Here is a 22,710-nt window from a genome sequence, read left to right as displayed (position 1 = left end):
TACAACTTTGCTGAATTAGTGTATCAGTTCTAGCAGCCTTTTGGTGGAGTCTTTTGGTTTTTTGATGAATATCATGTTGTCTGCAAAAAGTGAAAGTTTGGTTTCTTTGCCAATTTTGATGCCTTTTATTTCATTTTGTTATGTGATTGCTGATGCTAGGACTTCCAACACTATGTTAAACAATGGTGGTGAGAGTGGACATCCCTATCGTGTTCCTGGTCTCGGGCGGAAAGCTCTCAGTTTTTTTCTATTGAGGATATTAGCTGTGGCTCATTTCATATAAATGGCTTTCATGATGTTTAGGTATGTTTCTTCTATCTCGACTTTCTTGAGGGTTTTTATTATTAAGAAAGGATGCCGTGTTTTGTCAAATGCTTTTTCTGCATCTATTGATAGGATCATATGGTTCCCATCCTTTCTTTTATTAATGTGATAGGTCACATAGATTTGTGAATATTGAACCAGCCCTACAGCCCAGGAATGAATCCCACTTGATCATGGTGAATAATACCTTTTATATGTTGTTGAATTCGATTTGCTAGTATCTTGTTGAGAATTTTTGCATCCATGTTCATCAGGAATATTGGCCTGTAATTCTCCTTTTTTGGTGGGGTCTCTGTCTGGTTTGGGAATCAAGGTAATGCTGGCTTCATAGAATGAGTCTGGGACTTTTCCTTCCATTTCTGTTTTTTTGGAACAGCTTGAGAAGGATAGGTATTAACTCTGCTTTAAATGTCTGGTAGAATTCCCCTGGGAAGCCATCTGGCCCAGGACTCTAATTTGTTGGGAGATTTTTGGTAACTAATTCAATTTCTTCACTAGTTACGGGTCTCTTCAAATTTTCTATTTCTTCCCGTTTGAGTTTTGGTAGCATGTGGGTGTCTAGGAATTTGTCCATTTCTTCTAGGTTGTCCAGTTTGTTGGCATATAATTTTTCATAGTATTTGCTGATAATTGCTTGTATTTCTGAGGGATTAGTTGTGATAAATCCATTTTCATTCGTGATTTTATCTATTTGGGTCCTCTCTCTTTTTGAGAAGTCTGGCTAGGGGTTTATCAGTTTTGTTTATTTTTTCAAAAAACCAGCCTTTAGTTTCATTGATCTGTTCTGTGTTTTTGGATTCTATATTGTTTATTTCTGCTCTGATCTTTATTTCTCTTCTTCTGCTGACCTTGAGGTTTCTTTGTTGTTCTGCTTCTAGTTCCTTTAGGTGTGCTGTTAGATTTTATATTTGGGATTTTTCTTGTTTCTTGAGATAGGCCTGGATTGCAAGGTATTTTCCTCTTAGGACTGCCTTTGCTGCATCCCATTGGGTTTTGGGCTGTTGTGTTTTCATTTTAATTTGTTTCCATATATTCTTTAATTTCTTCTTTAATTGCCTGGTTGACCCATTCATTCTTTAGTAGGATGTTCTTTCCAAACTTTTTCCTGTGGTTGATTTCAAGTTTCATAGCGTTGTGATCTGAAAATGTGCATGGTATGATTTCAGTTCTTTTATATTTATTGAGGGATGTTTTGTGACCTAGTATGTGATCTATCTTGGAGAATATTCCATGTGCGCTTGAGAAGAATGTATATTCTGCTTTAGGATGAAAAGTTCTGAATATATCTGTCAAGTCCATCTGGTCCAGTGTATCATTCAGGGCCATTGTTTCTTTATTTACTATATAGATGATCTGTCTATTGCTGTAAGTAGAGTATTAAAGTCCCCTGCAATTACCACATTTTTCCCAATAAGATTGCTTATGTTATTAATTGTTTTATATATTTGGGTGCTCTTGAACTTGGTTCATAGACATTTATAATTGTTAGCTCTTCTTGATGGATAGATCCTGTAATTATGATATAATGCCCTTTTTCATCTCTTGTTACAGCCTTTAGTTTGTCTGATATAAGTATGGCTACTCTAGGTTACTTGTGACTTCCAGTAGCATCATAGATCTCCATCCCCTCACTTTGCAATCTGAAGGTGTCCTCAGGTCTAAAATGGGTCTTTTGTGGACAGCAAATAGATGGGTCTTGTTTTTTAATCAATTCTGATACCCTGTGTCTTTTGATTGGAGCATTTTGTCCATTTACATTCAGTGTTATTATTGAAAGATACGGATTTAGAGTCATTGTGTTATCTGTAGGTTTCATGCTTGCAGTGATGTCTTTGGTCCCTTGTGGTCTTTGCAACATTACACTCACAGAGTCCCCCTTAGGATCTCTTGTAGGACTGGTGTAGTGGTGATGAACTCCTTCAGGTTTTTTGTTTGTTTTTTTTGTCTAAGAAAACCTTTATCTCTCCTCCTTTCTGAATGACAGGCTTGCTGGATAAAGGATTCTTGGCTGCGTATTTTTCCTATTCAGCACATTGAAAATTTCTTGCCACTCCTTTCTGGCCTGCCAAGTTTCAGTAGATAGGTCTGCTACTACCCTTATGTCTACCCTTGTAGGTTAAGGCCCATTTGTCGCTAGCTGCTTTCAGAATTCTCTCTTTATCTTTGTATTTTGCCAGTTTCACTATGATATGTCATGTAGAAGGTCAATTCCTGTTACATCTGAAGGGAGTTTTCTGTGCCTCCTGGATTTCAGTGTCTGTTTCCTTCCCCAAATTGGGGAAGTTCTCAGCTATGATTTGTTCAAGTACACCTTCCACCCCTTTCTTTCTCTCTTCTTCTTACTGGAACTCCTATGATACGGATATTATTACATTTCATTGAATCACTTAGTTGTCTAATTATTCCCTTGTGGTCCAGAATTTTTTTTATCTTTTTCTCAGCTTCATCTTTTTCCATAATTTTATCTTCTGTTTCACTTATTCTCCCTGCTTCCTCCTCAGTCCTCACTGTTACTGCCTCTAGTTTATTTTGCACCTCATTTACAACATTTTTTAATTTCATCATGACTATTTTTTTAGTTCCTTGATCTCTGAAGCAGTAGATTCTCTGCTGTCTTACATGCTTTTTTCCAAGCCCAATGATTAATCTTATGACTATTATTCTAAATTCTTGTTCAGTTATATTGTGTATATCTGTTTTGATCAATTTTTTAGCTGTCATTTCTTCCTGGAATTTCTTTTGAGGAGAATTCTTCTGTTTCATTGTTTGGGCTAGTTTTCTGTCCTTTATGTGATTTAAAAGCTTGTTATGTGTCCTGCACCTGCAAGCACTACTGTATTAAAGAGGGATTATACAGTGTCCAGGGCCTGGCCCTTCAAGAGGTGTTTTTTGGCATGTGTTACTTGCTCTCTGTTGTTGTTTTTTGGAGTTGTTACTTGCTCTCTGTTGGTTTATTTCCCTACTCCTAGTGATGTTTTGGACCCTCAACCAGGTGTGCTTTGATTTGTTCATAGAAGTAGCCCTGGAAAAGAAAACAAACACACAAACAAACAAAAACACCAGCTACAACAAAACAATGGTGTAGGGGAGTGGTTGATGGAAGAGGCCATACAAAGAGAGAAATGACAGGGGTGGGGAAAAAGAAATGAAAATTCACCAGGCAGAGAAACCAAATGGCTTAATCCAGAGTGAGAGAGAGGAAAATAAAGAAGGAGATATAGAACAGGTGTAAATAAAGAGAATAGATTAAATATGTCTTCTTAAACAAACCAACAGCCAGAATAACCAGAGTAGAGGAGGGAAGAAATAAGGAGAATAGGAAGAAGGGGTGGGGAACTAAATATATATAATGTATATATAATATATATATGTGTGTGTGTGTGTATATATATATATATATATATATATATACACACACACAGAACATGAATTGTCCCACACTTAAATCAGGAAATGCAAAACCTCTGGGTGCCTTGGAACTGGTGGCCATGCTGGTCTGGAGGATGGGCTGTCTGGTTCATCAGCATCAATCCCATTCCTGTAGATATGCAGGTACCAGGCACGGAGGGGTGTGGTTTGTTGTAGGTGGGTCCCACCTTCACTGTGGGCCCACCTTCTGTTCCCTGAAGCCCCGCCTTGTTGGTGAGGGGGAGAAAAATGGCCATACCCCATTCTCTCTTCTATGGACCAGGTGTCCCAAGCCACTATGTTCAGGCCATCCTTGCAATGCTTCAGGCATGAACCAGGTGGTCTGTCCCACTCTGACGACTTCCTTGCTTCCCTGGCACTCAGCTGGGATTTAAACCCTGATGTCTTACAGATTCCCACTCCATGAGTCCTGGTTTCGGGGAAATACCACTCCGTGCCACTGATATATGGCCTCTGGCTGGTGGGAGCAGGCAGTGTTTGTCCTCCAAATGGTTATATACCTTCTTCCCACAGCACTCCAGGGAAGGGATTGCTTTCTCCCACTATGGACTGCACCTCTGAACTAGTTAGTCCTGGGCTGGCTCCTCTCCTCCCCAGGTGCTTGAACAGGGCAGTTGGCCCCAGTCCAGAGAAAGCCCCGCAGTTAGAGATTGATCCATGGTCCTGGTCCATGGTTTTTCTCTCATCCAGATACAGTCCTGTGCTTCCCCAGCCTCTCTTTCTCTTCCTTTTGTCTCTCCCCAGAAGGGGTCCCTCCCATCTGTGCCTACCTGGCCTGTTTTATCTCTTCCATTCCACAGTCACACAGCACAGCTATGGCCTGCCAAGTTGTCCCCATGGGCCCCTGGAGACATCTTTGTCAGTCTGCAGCCTGGACTCTTGGAATTCAAAGTCCTTTGGCCTCCATACTGCTGTGTTTGAGGGACAAGGGAACCTACTTCTCTGCCTTGTTGGATCTCCCCCACAGATCTGCTTTTTGTCACAACAGTTTTGCCTTTTCTAGAATGTCATTTAAATATTTTCATACCATATATAGTCTGGTCATACCATATAGTCATACCATATAGTCAGTTTGGTAACTGACTTCTTAGCATAATGCTTTTGAGATTCATCTTTGTTGTTGCATATATCAACAAGTCATGCCTTTTTAAAAAACAGCTTTATCGAGATGTAATATCACATACCAAACAACTCATCTGTTTAGAATATACAATTTAGTGGTTTTGAGTATATTCACAGAATTGTGCAGCCATCACTGCAGTTTTAGAACTACAGATTAATGCAACAGTGTGAATGGATTTCAAAGTATTGTGCTAATCCTTTGGACTCATGGAGCAGGAATCTTTAAGACATCAGGGTTTAAATCCCAGCTGAGTGCCAGGGAAGCGTGGGAGTCGTTGGAGTGGGACAGACCACCTGGTTCATGCCTGAAGCATTGCAAGGATGGCCTGAACACAGTGGCTTGGGACACATGGTCCATAGAAGAGAGACTGGGGTATGGCCATTTTTCTCCCCCTCACCAACAAGGCGGGGCTTCAGGGAACAGTAGGCAGGCCCACAGTGGAGGTGGGACCCACCTACAACAAACCACGCCCCTCCGCACTTGGTACCTGCTATCTGCGGAAGCGGGGTTGACGCTGATTGAACCAGACAGCCCCTCCTCCAGACCAGTGTGGCCACCAGTTCCAAGGCACCCAGTCAGTCACACCCTGACTACCATTACTGTCACTATCCTGGTTCAAACCAGAGACCGTAATCTCTGCTTTCATTATTGTAATAACCTGCAAGCTGCTCTTCCTACTTCATCCCTACAGACTCTTCTCCCCATAACAGCCAGAGTGAGCCTCTTGAAAAATAAGTGAGATCATGTCATACCTCTGCTCAAACTTTTTCTCCATTCTATTTAGCATAAAATCCAGCATTTTTACAATGGCCTGCAAAGGTTTATATGATCTTTCCACAACCACCCCCCCCCCTTACCTCTGTGACCTTATTATCTCCTACCACTCTGTGGTTACCTATTATTCTGATGTTCCATATTGACCTTTTGTATTTCCTCTGCCTGACTGCTCTTCCACCATAGTCTTCGTAGCTGACTGCCATACCTTCTCCAAATCTTTGCCCACATATTACCTTTTCAGTGAGTCCTCCCTAATCATTGAATTTAAATTGTAAACTCTTCATGTACTCCCAGTCTCCCTTGTAATACTTTTATTTTTTTTTTAATTTTTTTTTTTTTAATGTTTGTTTATTTTTGAGACAGAGAGAGACACAGCACGAGCAGGGAAGGGGCAGAGAGAGTGAGGGAGACACAGAATGTGAAGCAGGCTCCAGGCTCTGAGCTGTCGGCACAGAGCCCAACGCGGGGCTCGAACTCACGAACCGTGAGATCATGACCTGAGCCGAAGTCGGCCGCTTAACCGACTGAGCCACCCAGGCGCCCCCCTTGTAATACTTTTAAAAAACCGTAGTACTTAATATATTCTAACATACTCACATAATTTGCTTGTTTTGTTATTTGACTCCCTTCTGCCACAAGAATATAAACTTGACAGGAGCAAGGTGTTTATTTATTTTGTTCATTGATCTACCCCCTGTATCTCAAACAGTGCCTGGAACATTGTGAGGACTCCTGGGGAGGTGCAGAGATAGCAGACTGAAACACACACCTAGTGTTTCTGAGAAAGACCTGTTTGTCCAGGAGCTTTGGACTGAGGGGCAGGCTTTCGGTTTGGCACACATGGGCGGGGTGTGCTCCATAACCGGTCTTAGAGAACAGTGGCCAATAGATGCATTCTTTGTTCTCTCCCTTGTTCCAGCTTTCCAGTATCTTCTATAAAGGAGCTTACATTACTCTCTGGTGCCCTGATTTTTGCTACCAGGGGATGCCTCTACATCACCTAGGTTTGGTGGTGGCATTCCCATGAGACTATACCTTACAGAGATAGAGTTCTTAAATAGCTACTGCCCCACGGGCTACCACAGCAAGAGGCAAGTCTTTCTGTGAGAGAGGCTTATTAGCTTACATATATGGTAAATTAAATTATGATAAAGGCACCAAGAATATACAATGGGGAAAGGACAGTATCTTTAATAGATGGTGTTGGGAAAACTGGATAGCCACATGCAAAAGAATGAAACTGGACCACTTTCTTAGACCATACACAAAAATTCACTCAAAATGGTTTAAAGACTTAAATGTAAGAAAATAAACCATAAAAACTCTGGAAGAAAACATAGGGAATAAGCTCCTTGATATCAATCTTGGCAGTAAATTTTGGATTTGAGACCAAAAGCAAAGGCAACGAAAGCAAAAGTCCACAATTGGGACTACCTCAAACTAGAAAGTTTCTGCACAGCAAAAGAAACTATTAACAAAAATGAAAAGGCAGTGTACTAAATGGGAGAGAATATTTGCAAATCATGTATGTGATAAGGGGTTAATATCCAAAATATATTAAAAAAAACTCCTACAACTCAACAGTAAAAAAATAAACAGTTTTAAAAATGAGCAGAGGTTCTGAACAGACATTTTTCCAAAGGAGACATACAGAAGGCCAACAGGTAAATGAAAAGACCATCAAAGTCACTAATCATCAGGGAAATTCAAGTAAAAACCACAGTGAGCTATTGCCTCACATTTGTTAGAATGGCTACAGTCAGAAGAAAGGGGTCAGGCTACAGGGGGAAAAAAAAAGAAACATGAAATGTTGGAAAGGATGTGAAAAAAAGAGATCTCTGTGTACTGTTGGTGGTAAGTATATATTGGAGCAGCCACTATGAAAAACAATATGGAGTTCCTCAAAAAACTGAAAATAGAACTACCATATGATCTAGCAATTTCACTTCTGGATATTTATATGAAGAAAACAAAACACTAACTTGGGAAGATACGTAGGCACCACCATGTCATTATAGCATTATTTACAGTAGCCAGGATATGGAAACAAACTATATGTCCAACAACAGATGAATGGATAGAGAAATTGTGTGTGTGTGTATACATACACATACATGTATACAACTATGTAAATAAAATGGGATATCATCAGCCATTGAAAAGAATGAAACCTGGCCATTTGTGAGAACATGGATAGACCTTGAGGACACTATGCTAGGTGAAATAAGTCAAAGACAAATATCTTATGATCTCACTTATATGTGGAATCTAAAAAAACAAAAAAAACCCCACCACAAAACAAAACTAAAAAAACCAAGCTCCCTGATACAGAGAACAGATAGGTAGTTTCCAGAGTTGAGGATTGGGAGTGGTGGGCGAAATGGGTGAAGGGAGTCAAAGGTGCAAGTTTCCAGTTATAAAATAAATGTCGTAGGGATGTAATTTACAACATGGTGATTGTAGGTAATACTGTATTGCATATTTGAAAGTTGTTGAGAGAGTAAGGCTTAAAAGTTACCACATACATAAAAATTTATAACTGTATGGTAACATATTAACTAGACTTATCATTTTGTAATATATACAAATATCAAAACATTATGTTGTTATACCTAAATCTAATATATCGTATGTTAATTATATATTAATTTTAAAAAGGTAATAACTGGAATAAAACAGGAGTGGAGCAAAACCGTATTGGGCATAAACAAGGCCAGTCCTGCCTTGAACTTCCTGTGGTGTTTGTTAGGTTCTTTTTGGTGAACTTTGTCTTTTGTGTGATATGTAGATGAATCTGGAAGGCTTCAGCTTCAAAGACAGGAAAACTCCACTACTGCATTTCCCATAGGCTCACATGCCTGAGACTTAAAACAGTGTCAGTGTGAACATAATGCTTGAAACGTGTACAAACCCTCTTTTTTCCTTTTGACCAAACTTTTTTCTTTAATGATGTTATTGCTGGGAGTCTATTCAGTGTATTAAATTGTATCTTAAATTGCTTAGCCAGTGGGGTGGGAAGAGGTTAGAGGTTTTGAAGGCTGAAGATTAGAGATGGGTTTTGTAAAAATGGGTACACTTTATTTAAAATGTTTACTTGAGTAATAATATATGTATACATGTATACGTACAGAGGAAAATACACATAAAGGTATAGCTTAGTAATTTTCACAAACTGAATATATCAGTATATCAACACCCAGAACTAAAACCAGCATCCTAAATGCTCTCCTTGTTCCTCTTCAAGTTAATACCTCCTACTCAGAGTAACCGTATTCTGACTCTAATGCTATAGATGTGTTTTGCTTGATTTTGTTACTTTGTATGAATTAAGTCATACAGTCACTTAAATGCATAAATGTTAAGATTTATCCACATTTCTTACATATGGTTAGAGTTTATTCATTTTCAGTGCTATACAAAATACCATTGTATGACTATAACGATGTATCCCATTCTACTGTTGTTAGCCATTTAGATGGTTTCCAGGTTGGGGCCATTATACATAGTGTACTATCCCAATACATTCTTTTAATGTATTTTGATTTATATATATGCATAAATTGCCTAGGACATTTCACAGTTTTTTATCTATAGTCCATAAACTCTACGTGTTCTTTGGCGTTACAGTCAATATATTTACTATGTGTACCATACTCAAATGAGAGCTACAGTTCCAAGTATTACCAAATCCTTCCCTTCTTGGTGTTCTCACTAGACTTTTTCTAAAATTCACTTAGGTTTTTAACATGTATTTTGGTTAAGTATGCATATTAATGTGTTTTATCGCATCGTGAGTACTTTTTAGTACTTTGTTTTACGTGCTTGTGTATCCCAGCAGCTGGCACAGTATCTGAAAAATAGTAAGCTGGGTGAGTGAATGGTGATAGTCATTATTGCCAGAGATTAACACAGCAAGTTCCCCTAGTTATGTGAACCATCTTGCTAGGGTAAAATCCTTGCTTTAGTTCGACATCTCAGAGTCAAAGGTTAGGAAAGGAGGTGATCACACTCTGAGAAGCCTACAGTAGGGTTCAGAACTGAACATGGTGTGTGGTTAGAGGGAATTGCTGTGGCTTTACAAGCCTCTTGGAGATTTCATGTGTTAACAGCAGTGATTCCAAAGGATAGTGTGGGGGCCAGATATAAATAGCAGGACACAAATGGGGTAATGTGCCACTGCCAGGCTACTGCTGGGGGTGTTTATAAAAAGAAAAGTATTCCCTTCTCAGCTCTCACTGTCAACAACCTCCTATCCTGAAGACACGCTTACCACAACTGAAAGAGTGGGGAAACAGTTTGAGACCTAGCATCATTTAAACTTCCTCCACAGGCAGAAAAGCCAGGTAAACATTTTGACTTATTTACACTCAGACTACGGAAGTAAAGAATTTTCAAGAAAACCCTAATTCAGAGCTTGCTTGGCACGTACTGCCTCATGACAATTATCTATCAAGTATTATATTTTGAATCATTTTTAGAAAGTGAAGTTTAACACAAAAGTGACATTTTGGTAGTATATGTTAGTATCTCTAGTGAAAGAGGCTGCTCCTGAATAAAAATAGGAATGTGGGGCCAAAGGGAAGACTTTCCTTTCCCCCGTGCTTTTCATTCCCATTTGCAGATGCCAGAATATGGTGAATGGTAGGATAAAATAGAGGTCTCGGTTCAGTTCCAGTAATGTCAACTTTGTTGCAGGTATGTGGAAGGAACTGTAGACCAACCTTTAATTGACTCATTTAATGGCTGTGAGAGAGCTTCAGCTCTTGAGGGCCTCTCACCCTCCTGTTTACCCCCTTTCAGTCTCATAAACATCGGGACAAGGATTGGGTGTGTGGCCAATAGAGTTGTATAATCTTATTAGAATTGTTGCTTACCATGTTTTTTCTTATTTTCATTCCCACCATCAGAAATGTATGCAAGACACTTGTTTTATCCTTGAGCTTCTTTTGAATGTAAATATTTGGGGGAAGGAGGACCCCTTGGTAACTCTCTGGTTTGTACCACTACTGGGCTCATCATTCCTTCCATCCTACCCAAATATGTGTGACTTGGTTTGCAAAGAAGTTAAGAGAATGCATGATGTGCATGGACAGTAACTACTGGAGACCTTTTGGAAACTGGGAACTTGGAGATCACCAATCTAAAATGGTGATTTTTAGTTTATATTATTTCTTGTGTATGCTGAGGAGAAACTTAGAGACAGGAAGAAATTATGACTACCAGTGACTGACTATGGTAGAAGAGACAACACAACTGGAAATGGATAGATTTAATCTTGAGCAAATTGCTAAAGTTCTTGGAGCTTTTGCTTCCTCATTTGTAGAATGAGAGTCTTAGACCACCAGACAAATTATAATAGCCCTTACAGCCATTGGAAACTTACTGATGATCACTTCCTGACCATCATGATACTTTCACCGTGAATGAAAATATATATAGTGTGTCATCCTGCTGTACGTACCTAAACCTCTTTTTTAAAACAACTAAATTGGAATTCTCCCTTTTAATTTAGAAGAGAAAAATGAAGACAGGACATTTTGATATGGTCACCATGCTGCTGGCAGCGGTGATTCTAATGGACATTTTCCAGGTAATGTTTGGAATGGGAAGTATGTGGTCATTGGAATGGGAACTCTTGATATAATGTTGCCTGAGGCATCCATGTGGGTTGATGATGGAAATGAGAGCGGATAGAATAGGTAAACTTGTTTTTTACAAGTAGCTTTTATTTTTTCATTTTACACTTTGATACAGGCTGACTGTAGAAAGTTGAAAAAATTAAAATTAAGCAAACAGAGGAAACTGAAAATCATCCACAGTCCCTCTACTCAGAGGGAAAGAGTCTTAATCTGTTGGTGTATATAGTCTTCTTGGTTTTTTTCTGTGTGTATGTAACCCATTTAGAAAAATGGGTTCACAGTGTGCATACTATTTTTTTGCTTTTTAAGTTACTACTGTGCTACAAATGTCTTTGTCATTAAATATTCTTAAAATATGTATTTGGTTCAAATAAGACGACAGTGCAGTGTTTGGTTATGTATATTTTATTGAACTACGTAATGACCATTTTCTCACATCTAGTGTTCTTTTTTTCTGATAGAACTTTCATGATTTTATTTTTTGCAGTTGAATCTTCAAGCATTCTGTAACATATTTTTATGTATATATGAGACTGATATCTCATTTGGTTTCTTTCCCCACCATGCTTGCTTCACATTGCTACTGAATATCTAATGATTTGAAGTCTCTTCTTTAAAATATGTTAAATTATTAAAATGTCATTTTTGAATTTAATATTCTGATCCCTTGTCTGTGGAATCATTGTATATTCTGTTGCCTGTGCTTCAGTATGATTTTTTAAATTGAGGAATAATTCACATTTCATTAAAAAAGCACACTTTTAAAGTGCATAATATATGGTGGTTTTCGTAAATTCACTATGTTGTACAATGATCACCATTATCTCATTACAGAACATTCCCATCACCCCAAAAAGAAGCCCTGTAGCTATTAGCAGTCAGTCGCAATTCCCTCTTCCCAGCATCCGCTGGCAGCCATTAATCTACTTTCTGTTTCTTTGGATTTGCCTATTCTGAAAATTTAACCTGAATGGAATCATGCAGTATCTGGCCCTTTGCGGGGCTTCTTTCACCTAGTATATTGTTTTCAAGGTTCATTCATGTTGTAGCATATACTAGACTTCATTACTTTTTAGAGCTGAATAATTCCATTGTGTGATTATGCCACATTTTGTTTCTCCATTTATATATTGATGGACATTTGGGTTCTCACTTTTTGACTTTTATGAATGAATAATTCTGCTCTGAATTTTCATGAACTTTCATGTGAACATGTTTTCAGTTCTCTTGGATATATACCTATGAGTAAAATTTCTGGGTCATATGGTAACTTTATGGGGTTTTTTTGTTTTAATTTTTTTTAACGTTTATTTATTTTTGAGACAGAGAGAGACAGAGCATGAATGGGGGAGGGTCAGAGAGAGGGAGACACAGAATTGGAAACAAGCTCCAGGCTCTGAGCTGTCAGCACAGAGCCCGACTCGGGGCTCAAACTCACGGACCGTGAGATTATAACCTGAGCCAAAGTTGGCCGCTTAACCGACTGAGCCACCCAGGCGCCCCGGTAACTTTATGTTTTAATATTTGAGAACTGCCAAACTGTTTTCCACTGTGGCTGCACTATTTTATATTCCTACCAGCAATGTATGAGGGTTCAGTTTCTCTACATTTTTGCCAACATTAATTCCCCCCCCCCCATTATTATGGCCATTCTAATGGATGTGAAGTGGTATCTCCCTGGGGTTTTGCTATGCATTTTTAACATTGTTTTGTAACATAATTTTCATGTGTGTTCTGTGAATGTTCTGTAATTTGTTTAACCAATTTCTTTTTGTGAACATTCAGGCCATTTCCACATTTTTAATAATATTTTTGTAGGAAATTTGAGGTAATTAAATTTCCTTAGTTTGGGATTTTGTTTCAGTGGATGAATCAGAGGAAGAAAATATAATCAGTGTGTTCATGTAGCCTTTTGGACATGTCCCTTAATGTCCATTCAGTTGTCCCTGAATGGTGGTGGCACTTGTGAACTTTTTCACTGCCCAAGGCACTCACTGTACAGAACACACAATCAACTGTGGCCTTGGGCCAGAAAGACTGGATGTCTAAAATTAAACCTGTGGAGACTGGTTAGAGGCATGTGGAAAAGACTGGAACATACTGGATATGATATGATGTGCCTCTGATATGATGTGAGGAATGTGGGAAGTCATTTCATGGTATGCTGTCTTATAATATGTTAAGTCTTGAAGATAAATCAGGCATCGGTGCCCAAGATACCTTGTGGTATATTCTGTGCTGCAGAGAAAAGTACCTTTCTTGGGTAGGAGATGGCAGTGATTTGATCTCCTGTAGCTCAAATTCCCACATCAGGAAACTGACCTACAGACCCAGGAGTTCAGGGGTCTCAAGGACTTCCCCAGAAGAATATTTTATAGCTGGTAATAAAGACAGTTTCTGATGCTAGCACAGTCTCTTCATTTGTAAAATGGTGTTATGAATTGTCTGTCTATCCTTTCATAAGAGTTGTTACAAGGAGAAAATTAAAGTCTTCTGAAAGAGCTGTGTCAATGTCAGTGGTTTTTATCACTGGAAACAGGACATTTTGTTTAAAAGGACAGATTCCGGGGCCAGATTTCCTGGCTTCAAATCTCAATTTCAGACAGGCTAATCTGTCTTACTTTCCTCATCCTTAAGAAGGGACTATAACAGTACCTACCTCACAGGGTTGCCATGAAGATTAAATGAGTTCATTAATATATATGAACACTTCGTGATTGGCATACAGAAAACACTCTGGAGAAGTTTGTTAGGTCTTAGTGATGGAGTGATCCCAGAGGGTGACTGGGAGGAGGATACCTGGGAAAACTAAAAAATGAATAGATGGTTCTGTGTACGGACCAGGTTGTTGTTGGTGGTTGTCGTCAGTAAGATTATAAGTTTGGTCTTAGACTATTAACATTTGAAGGGTCTTTGAGCAATTCAAGTGGAATTACTAAGTAGGCAGTTGATAATACAGGTTTGGCACTTACAAGGACAGGTCAGAGGTATTTAGATGATAATTGAAACTATGAACATGTATACAATTGCCTAAGAGTAGAGTTGAGAGTTAAAAAAATAAGTATCCCAGGAGCACCTGGGTGGCTCAGTCAGTTAAGCATTCGACTTCGGCTCAGGTCATGATCTCATGGTTCATGAGTTCGAGCCCCACGTCAGGCTCTGTGCTGACAGCTCGAAGTTTGGAGCCTGCTTCCGATTCTGTGTTTCCCTCTCTCTCTCTCTCTCTGTGCCCCTCCCCTGCTCATGCTCTCTCTCTGTCTCTCAAAAATAAATAAACATTAAAAAAAAAAAAAAACTATCCCTAAGAAACTCCAGCATTTAATGGCTAGTAGGATATGTTGGGTCTTCAAAAGAATATAAGAGGTGTTCCTTAATGAGAGCTGTTTGGGTGGAGGAATGGGAATGATAAGCCAGATTGGGAAGGATTGAGATATGAGTGGAAATGAAATGGAGATGACAAGGGTAAACATTTCTTTCAAGAAGTTTGTGAGGGAGAGAAGAGTGATGTTAGGAAGCAAATAGCCAACCTGGGTTATCTATTTTGCTTTCTTAAATCGATTATTTCTCTCTCTCTCTCTCTCTCCCTCCCTCCCTCCCTCACTCCCTCCCTCTGCCCCCCTCCCCCACTCCCCCTCTCCCTCCCCCCTCCCTCCCCCCTCTCCCCCTCTCCCTCCCCTTCTCCCTCCCCTTCTCTCTCTCCCTCTCCCTCCCCCTCCCCCTCCCTGCCCTTAACTCTTTCCCCTCACCCCACCACAAACTTTCATGCACACACACTACTCACACACTTTATAAGACTCATTCACGTGAAGGATGCAGCTTTAACAGCCCCTGGCTAAGGATCTTTTTAACGTTTCAACTGAGGTCTCCAGCTTAGGTTGCAGCTTATGTAGCCAATGTACTATTGCAAGTATAGGATAGTGGAAAGAGAAAATGGTAAGGGCATTATCCTTTTGTTTGTAGATATCCTTAAATGGTGTCCGTGGGCATATTTGCTCATTCTGTGTTTTGATCTATAGGCCAGAGTACAGGGTTTTCATTTAGTTCACTTGAATATTTTGCTAGTTGCTATGCTAGAAGCTTGGAATTGAAAAGGTAAATGTGATACAAATCCTTGAGGAACATATAGTAGTTCATGTATTCCTATCATAAAATAATGAAGATAACCACAGTTTGTTGAAGGCTTAGTACGTAGTAGGCATTGTGGGTAGGGGCTTTGCATATATTCATTTTGTCATTAATTCTTTACACGACAGTCTTGCAGTTAAGATATTATTTCCTTTAGATGAAATAATTGAAGCTCAGAAATAACGAGTAACTTTCTCATATCCAACTAGACCTATTTATGGAATTTGAACTCAGATCTGTCTGGCTCTAGGCTAGTGCTAATTACATTTCACCACCCTGCTTATTATGTTATATGTATCATTTAAAGATATATTAGGCCCTTTTCAATTGTATATGACAGAAACACTATTCAAACTAGCTAAAGCAAATAGGGAATTTATTGATACTTATAACTGAGGTAGAATAAAGTCTTCAGGTACAGCTAGACCCAGGTCCTTAATTAATGTTATCAGGGCCTCGTCTCTCTACCTTTTAGCTCTGCAAACCTTCCTTTGTTGGCTTTATTTATAAACAGGATTCTCCATGGAACTAAAAGGATAACTATTGACTGCCCCAAGCCAATATTATCCTTAGAGCTTATGAATACAGAGGAAGAAAGCTTTTTTCCTCCCCGCTGCGAGTGCCCTGGTTTTTAAATCTGCATCATTGCTTATCATTGGAGCCAAAGGTGCAGAATCAGTCCTACTCAAACCACATAGACAAGGGAGAAGGAATATTTACAATTATGTGTTTATCATGTACAATATTTCACACGTGATGTTCGATTCATTTAGCAGTCTTAAGGGGTTGAGGCAATCTAGCTAAGAATATTGTTCAAAACCAGGACTGCCACTCATTTCTTCGCTTTCACACTCATTCTTTCCTCTGCATCATAAGGTTCAAATGAATGAGTTACAGGCATAATTGTTGCCATACTTTTCACTGCTCACATTTACTATTTAATACAAATAGGTCACAGCTGAGAAGAGTTATCAGTAGCAATGGAATATACTTCCTACATAAAAGTCATGTCCAAAGTTGTTTCTAAGCAAGGGAGAAATTCTAGGCAGGGCATGAGAGGGTGGGGACAGTAAATGAGTGAAAATGATATACAGCAAATATCTTCTTTCAAGGGTGTTAATTTCCTTTTCCTTTTCCTTTGAAGGTGAAGGCTGAAATGTTAGACATGGCAGAAAATGCATTTGATGATGAATACCTGAAATGCACTGACAGAATGGAAGTCAAATATGTTCCCCAGCTGCTCAAGGAGGAAAAAGCAAGCCATGCACTCTTGAAGGCTGTGTGGGAAAATGCAGAAGTGAAGTGGGAAGCCAGGAAGACGCAGATCTTTCTCCCTATGAGTTTTAAAGATAACCATGGAATAGCACTGATGGCATATGTTTCGGAAGCTCGAGAGCAGACTGCTTTTTACCGTATGTTCAATGAAGCTGTGAGGATGGCTGGTCTCTCTCGAAAAGAATATGTCTATGACTTCCAGTTCAAAGCTTTTCATTTTTACCTGACAAAAGCCCTGCAGTTGCTGAGAAGACCTTGTGAGGAAAGTTACAAAAATGTGGTGTATAGTGTAAGCCGGGACACCTCATTTAAATTTGGAGGGCTCAACCAAGCCAGATTGGGCCATTTCACTCTGGCATATTCAGCCAAGCCTCAAGCTCCTGATGACCAACACATTCTGTTAACCATCCACGCGTGCTTTGGAGTTGCCATTGAAAAATTTTTTGATAAAGAAAGTGAAAGAATTATTTTAATACCTCTCAATGAGATTTTTAACGTGTCACAGGATGGGACCAGCAATAACCTTATCCTTCAAAGCATAAACAAGACCTGCAGCCATTACGAGTGTGCATTTCTAGGTGGTAAGTATCTCTGTTCTCTCTGTGCTTGTCTGGAAGGGAAGGAGTGGGATTCTTAGCCCCAGGGAAAGGTCAGAAAAGAAACTTTAAGGTATTTTAAAAGAGAAATGATGCTGATGGTCTTAGTCTACCTCCTTTCGTATAATTAGGTTTTTTTTTCCCTGAAATGTAATTTTATCAAAAGAATACATTTCTAGCATTCTAGAAGGTTAAAGAAATAAAATACTGTAGGGCTCCGGTTCTCATCCAGGGGCAGTTTTGCCCTGCTGGGTCATTTGGCAATAACTAGAATTTTTTGATTGTCACGGTTATCCCTAGTTGCTACTAGTAGTATCTGATGGGTGGATGCCAAGGACACTGCTAAACAAAATGCACAGAACAGTCCTGCTAACAAAGAAGTACCTGGTCCATAATCCTGCTTGTAAGGCTTACAATGAAAAATAGCAGCTCCCTGCCCCACCACTCCCTGTCCCCAATTTTCACTCCTCAGGGGTATCGATTTTTAATTTTTCAGCCAAAGTTTTTAATAACAGGCTTCAGAATGTTATCTCTTGATTGTTAGATTTTTAGACCTCATCAGTTACATCATCAGTAATTCAGACTCTATTCTGTTCCACCAATCTTAGCATGTTGGGTTTATGGATTCATATTTGCAGTGTGACTGTTGCAGCTGTAGGCCTCAATCCATGTTCAAGACAAAAAGAAAGGGAAGGGATCCGGATGGCAGCTAAATCTGCCTGTTTAATAAGGAAAGTAAAAGCTTTCCCAGAAACTGCTAGTAGATTTCTGATTCTGTATCATTAACCAGAATAGCTACTTGGTAATTTATAACTTGAAGAAAAATGTGGAAAGAAGGTAATTAGCTTTTCCTCTGAAGGGTACGGAGGCAAGAGAGAAGGGAGTTTGAAATAGCTGTTATAGCAGTAAACCAAACATATGTGATAACCACCATCCTCCTCCTCAGTGTTTGTGTATGTCCCCTTTCCAGTCTTCCACTGTAGTAAAGACTGGTACCTTTTTAAATACCTCTTTTACCCAGAGTTATTAGCTTTTTTGTATCCTTAGTTTTTAATATCCCATCAATAATTCATCCCCAAATCCTTAGAAATATAAATCTCTTCTTTTTTTTGTTATAAAAAAATTTTTTTTAATGTTTATTTTTGAGAGAGAGCGAGAGAGTGCGAGCAGGGGAGGGGCAGAGAGAGGAAGATACAGAATCCAAAGCAGGCTCTAGGCTCCGAGCTGCCCCAGAGCCAGATGTGGGACTCAAACTCATAAACCGTGAGATCATGACTTGACCTGAAGTCAGACACTTAACTGACTGAGCCACCCAGGTGCCCTGAAATATAAATCTCTTCTTAATACATCAGACATATCAGACACTCTTATGGGTTTTTTTTTTTTTTTTAATATACTCCTTCTGGATTCTCCCATCAAACTGCTCTGTGATATACTCTTTAGGCCTGCTATTGAATAGTCTAAAATCTCTCCTCACAATTATTGAGACTTTCTTTTGCTTCTTCCCTGTGAGGAGTCCTCTATATCTTAGATTTTTCTCCTCTTTCTTGAATTACTCCTTTGTTTGGCAGGGGTATGGGTTCTCTAAAAGTTTTCTGAGAAAAGGGACATTGAGGGAAATTTTTAAGACTTTACATGTTTGTAAAGTCTACTTACAGGCTTGAGTAATAGTTTGTGTAGGTTTGTATTTCTGTTTTGGAAATATTTTCCTTGGAATTTTGGAGTTATTCTTCCATTGTCTTCTGGTTTCTGGTGCTGCCGTTAAAAAGTATGAAGCCATTCTAATTACTAAAGCTTTGAATGAGACCTCATTTCTTTTCTCTGGATGGTTTTAGAATGTTTTCTTTATCCCCAGCATTCTGAAATTTAATGATGTTGTGCCTTGGTGTATGTGAGTGAAAGGTTAACAAAACCCTTTCTCCATTATCCTGTGGGAATGACCTACTGTTGCTCTTCTCCTCACACTGTTTCTCTGTAATCTGCTGAAGGTCGAATGGCAGCTGTGTAAACATGGAACACCGCGTAAGGGTAAACATAGCCCTTGATTGGTAAAATGCATCTGAGCTGGGAGGGTTGTGAATAAACTATAAATACTTGGGGGAAGCCATAGTTTTGGGCATTCCTGAATGTGGTATGACATACCCAGGTGTTTTTCTTGCTGAGTCCTGAAACTGCACTCATGGACTGGTCTCAGAGATATCATCGTCTTTATGTGGCATGAGGCTACTAAACTAGAATGGTTCCTCTAACCACTTGTATAAATATGTTTCCTTGTACCTGAGCCATAATTCTGGGATTAAAGAATAGCCTTGGGCAGCTGTGATGACTTGCGCCAAAGGTATGTATCTGCTGCTGCCCTGCTGCTAAATAGTGTGCAGTGTTCTTGCCTTGTATTCTTCTGCCAAACTAAGTAAACAGGTGGGAGGAGAACCTTTTTGGGTCTTAGCAGTGTGACGGTCTAGCTGAACCCAAAACCAAAACCACTGATGAAGCAGAATGAGTATTACAGTAGGGCTTCAGAAGTGGGATAGACTTTTAGACTTTGATTCAGTATGTCCAAGGCACTATGAGATAAAAAAGAACAGGTAGGGAAGCGCTGATAAGACATCATGCCAGGGTGGGAGGCTGATCTGCTTTTGATTTAATGGCAGAAACTGTGTGGTCATTGAGGTGCCTGGGGCACAAAATTTAAGGAAGGTCCTTATTCTTAGGATCATACACTTGTGCCATCTGCAAACTTGCATGATCCTAAGAGTAAGTGCCTTTTAAATTTTGCACTCATAGGCACCTCATTTGCCTCACCCTAATCCTGGACCTGAGTTGCAAGTCAGTGAAACTAACTATTCACCTTAAGAGGACAGATGAAGACTAGAGCGAGTAAATTTGCGTTGAGGGGAAAAGTACCCATTCCCCTCATCAACCATACAATGGACCTGTCCAAAAACCAAGCCAGTCAGAGCTGGTTCATACCAGCTCTTGGGAGCTGATTGTGGGCATACATCTCTTCCCAGTTCCTCATATATCACAGGAGTTTGAAGTTCACCATGGTTGAGAGTTTTACCATGGAAATCAGTGAATGCTACAAATTAGGACCCCACCACCCACCCCAAAACCTGTTCACCTAAACCACATTATAGCCAAGAAACCCATTTGAAGCTAGGCTAACAAAATGATACCACTTTTGGTGTTCCTGATGCATTCAGCCAAATGCCATTTGTGGAGGCATTGGTTACACTGTCAGAAGCCCTGGCTGCATTAGCTGTATGCCAAATTAATCACTGATATCTGGTTGATAGACAAAAGATGGGCAGTGGAACCCACAGAGTTGGTTGTGAATTGGATTATAAAGAACAAAATGGGTGGAGCCATTGGGTTGACTAAGAATGAGCCAGGGCTCAGATCTGTATGTGGAAGTGCAATATGAGCTCCTGTGAGGAGGGAAGAGAGGAATATGCATACCACTGTGGGCATCCCCACAAGGTCAGGCAGAGGCTGCACAGCAAGTTAATGTTCAAACCAGCCACAAGGAGAGACATTTGTGGAGGCTCACAGGCATGATTTCTTTGGAGAGCTCTGACAAAGGCCACTGCAAATGATTGTATAGATTTAATGCTAAACTGGAATCTAACCAGCATCCTCTGCTGCTATCTAGAAACAGCTAATGGGATCTCAGGGACAAAACCTCTCAAAGTAATAATTACAGGTAGGCTGTTTTAGAAAAGGTGAAGGCAGGTATCTGATGGAAGCCTGAGACACCAGAAGGGAGATTGTTCGCTCTTCTGTGAAGGCTTCCTGAGCAGCAGCAGGTGCACACTCCCCTCTCTGGTCATGAGAACAGGCTGACACCATTTTTAACCCCTCCTGTCAGCACCAGTGGGCTTCAGAGAGAGGCACAGAAACTAGTGGAGGCTTGAGGTGCTTATACCAAGCCCTTGCCTCCCTGTACTCTGAATGTCTTTTTTTTTTTTTTTAAACTGTGGACTTGAGAGCCAGAGCAGCAGTGGGCCCCTACCCCAGAAGACCAGCACAAGTACCAAGTCTACTAACCATAGAATGCTGCAAAGCTTCAGCTCTAGGGGAAATAGGATCTAGCCTTTTTTTTTTTTTTTTAAGTATTTTTTTTTTTAATGTTTATTTACTTTATGGAGAGACAGAGTGTGAGCAGGGCAGGAGCAGAGAGAGAGGGAAACACAGAACCCGAAGCAGGCTCCAGGCTCTGAGCTGTCAGCACAGAGCCCGATGCAGGGCTCGAGCTCACGAACTGTGAGATCATGACTTGAGCCAAAGTCAGACACTCAACCCACTGAGCCACCCAGGTGCCCAAGGATCTAGCCTTTTTAAACAAGCAGATCAAAACACACAGGGTTAAAATTTTCTACACACTAGACAAGGCCAAACACTTCCACTGTAGGCAAGGAGAAGCACTGCAGAGAACTGACCTAAGGAAAAGAACAGCCAAAACACAACAGTGCACACAGCATATACCAAAAACACTTCCTGGGGTGTATCCTGAAGCCCTGAACAGCCTATGACTTCTTAATACAGCTGTTGATCTCAGGAGCAGGAAACATAACAGGCTTTCCTAACACACAGAAGACTGAGATCTAAACAAAATGACAAGCTGCAGGAATTCTTCCCAATAGAACAAGAAGAGGTCATGAGCAGGGATCTAATCAAAATAGGTATAAGTAATATGCCTGAATCACAATTTAAAACAGCACTCATAAGGGTACTACCTGGACTTGAGAAAAGTATAGAAGACACCAGGGAGTCCTTTATCATGGAGATCAAAAGAGCTAAAAACTAGCCTAAATAAAAAATCCAGTAACCGAGATGCTAAACAGATTGTAATGACCAGGATGGAGAAGCAGAGGAATGAATAACTGATATAGAAGATAAAATAATTGGGGTGCCTGGGTGGGTCAGTCAGTTAAGTGTTGGACTTTGACTCAGGTCATGAACTCAAAGTTCGTGAGTTCAAGTCCTGCATTGGGCTGTCTGCTGTCAGCACAGAGCCCACCTGAGATCTTCTGTCTGTCTCTTTGCTCCTCCCCTACTCATTCCCTCTTTCTCTCTCTCTTTCACAAATAAACATTTAAGAAAAGATAAAATTATGAAAAATGATGAAGCTGAAAAAATGAAAAGAAAATTACTGGATCACGAATGTATAAATTGTCTCCATAAAGCATTATAACATTTGTATCATAGAAGTCCCAGAAGAAGAGAGGGGGAAAGGGGAAGAAGGTTTATTTGAGCATATTATAGTTGAAAACTTCCCACATCTGAGGAGGGAAACAGACATCCAAATCCAGAAGGCACAGAGAACTCCCATCAAAATCAACAAAGGCAGGCCAACACCAGGACATATCATAGTAAAATTTGCAAAATACAGAGATGAGCAAAGAATCCTGAAAGCAGCAAA

The 22,710-nt window shown here is 39.8% G+C and overlaps 1 protein-coding gene across 7 annotated transcripts in view; it reads left to right on the top strand.

Annotated features, from left to right (window-relative positions):
* ART3 (ADP-ribosyltransferase 3 (inactive)) overlaps window positions 1–22,710 on the top strand; it is a 141,365-nt gene that overhangs the window by 96,502 nt on the left and 22,153 nt on the right. For 6 of the 7 annotated variants that reach the window (XM_019467129.2, XM_053901477.1, XM_053901476.1 and 3 more), the window contains 2 exons: window positions 11,166–11,243; window positions 16,562–17,273. In XM_019467129.2, the coding sequence (XP_019322674.1) occupies window positions 11,175–11,243; window positions 16,562–17,273 (781 nt within the window). In that variant the 5' untranslated portion in view covers window positions 11,166–11,174. Of the gene's footprint in view, window positions 1–9,882; window positions 9,997–11,165; window positions 11,244–16,561; window positions 17,274–22,710 lie in introns of those variants that run through there. The other variant, XM_019467184.1, reaches the window with a different exon arrangement.

The sequence above is a fragment of the Panthera pardus genome, unplaced genomic scaffold (assembly GCF_024362965.1).
Source record: "Panthera pardus isolate Hobbes unplaced genomic scaffold, ASM2436296v1 HiC_scaffold_13, whole genome shotgun sequence".
NCBI lineage: Eukaryota > Metazoa > Chordata > Mammalia > Carnivora > Felidae > Panthera > Panthera pardus.
This window is presented reverse-complemented; position numbering and strand designations above follow the sequence as displayed.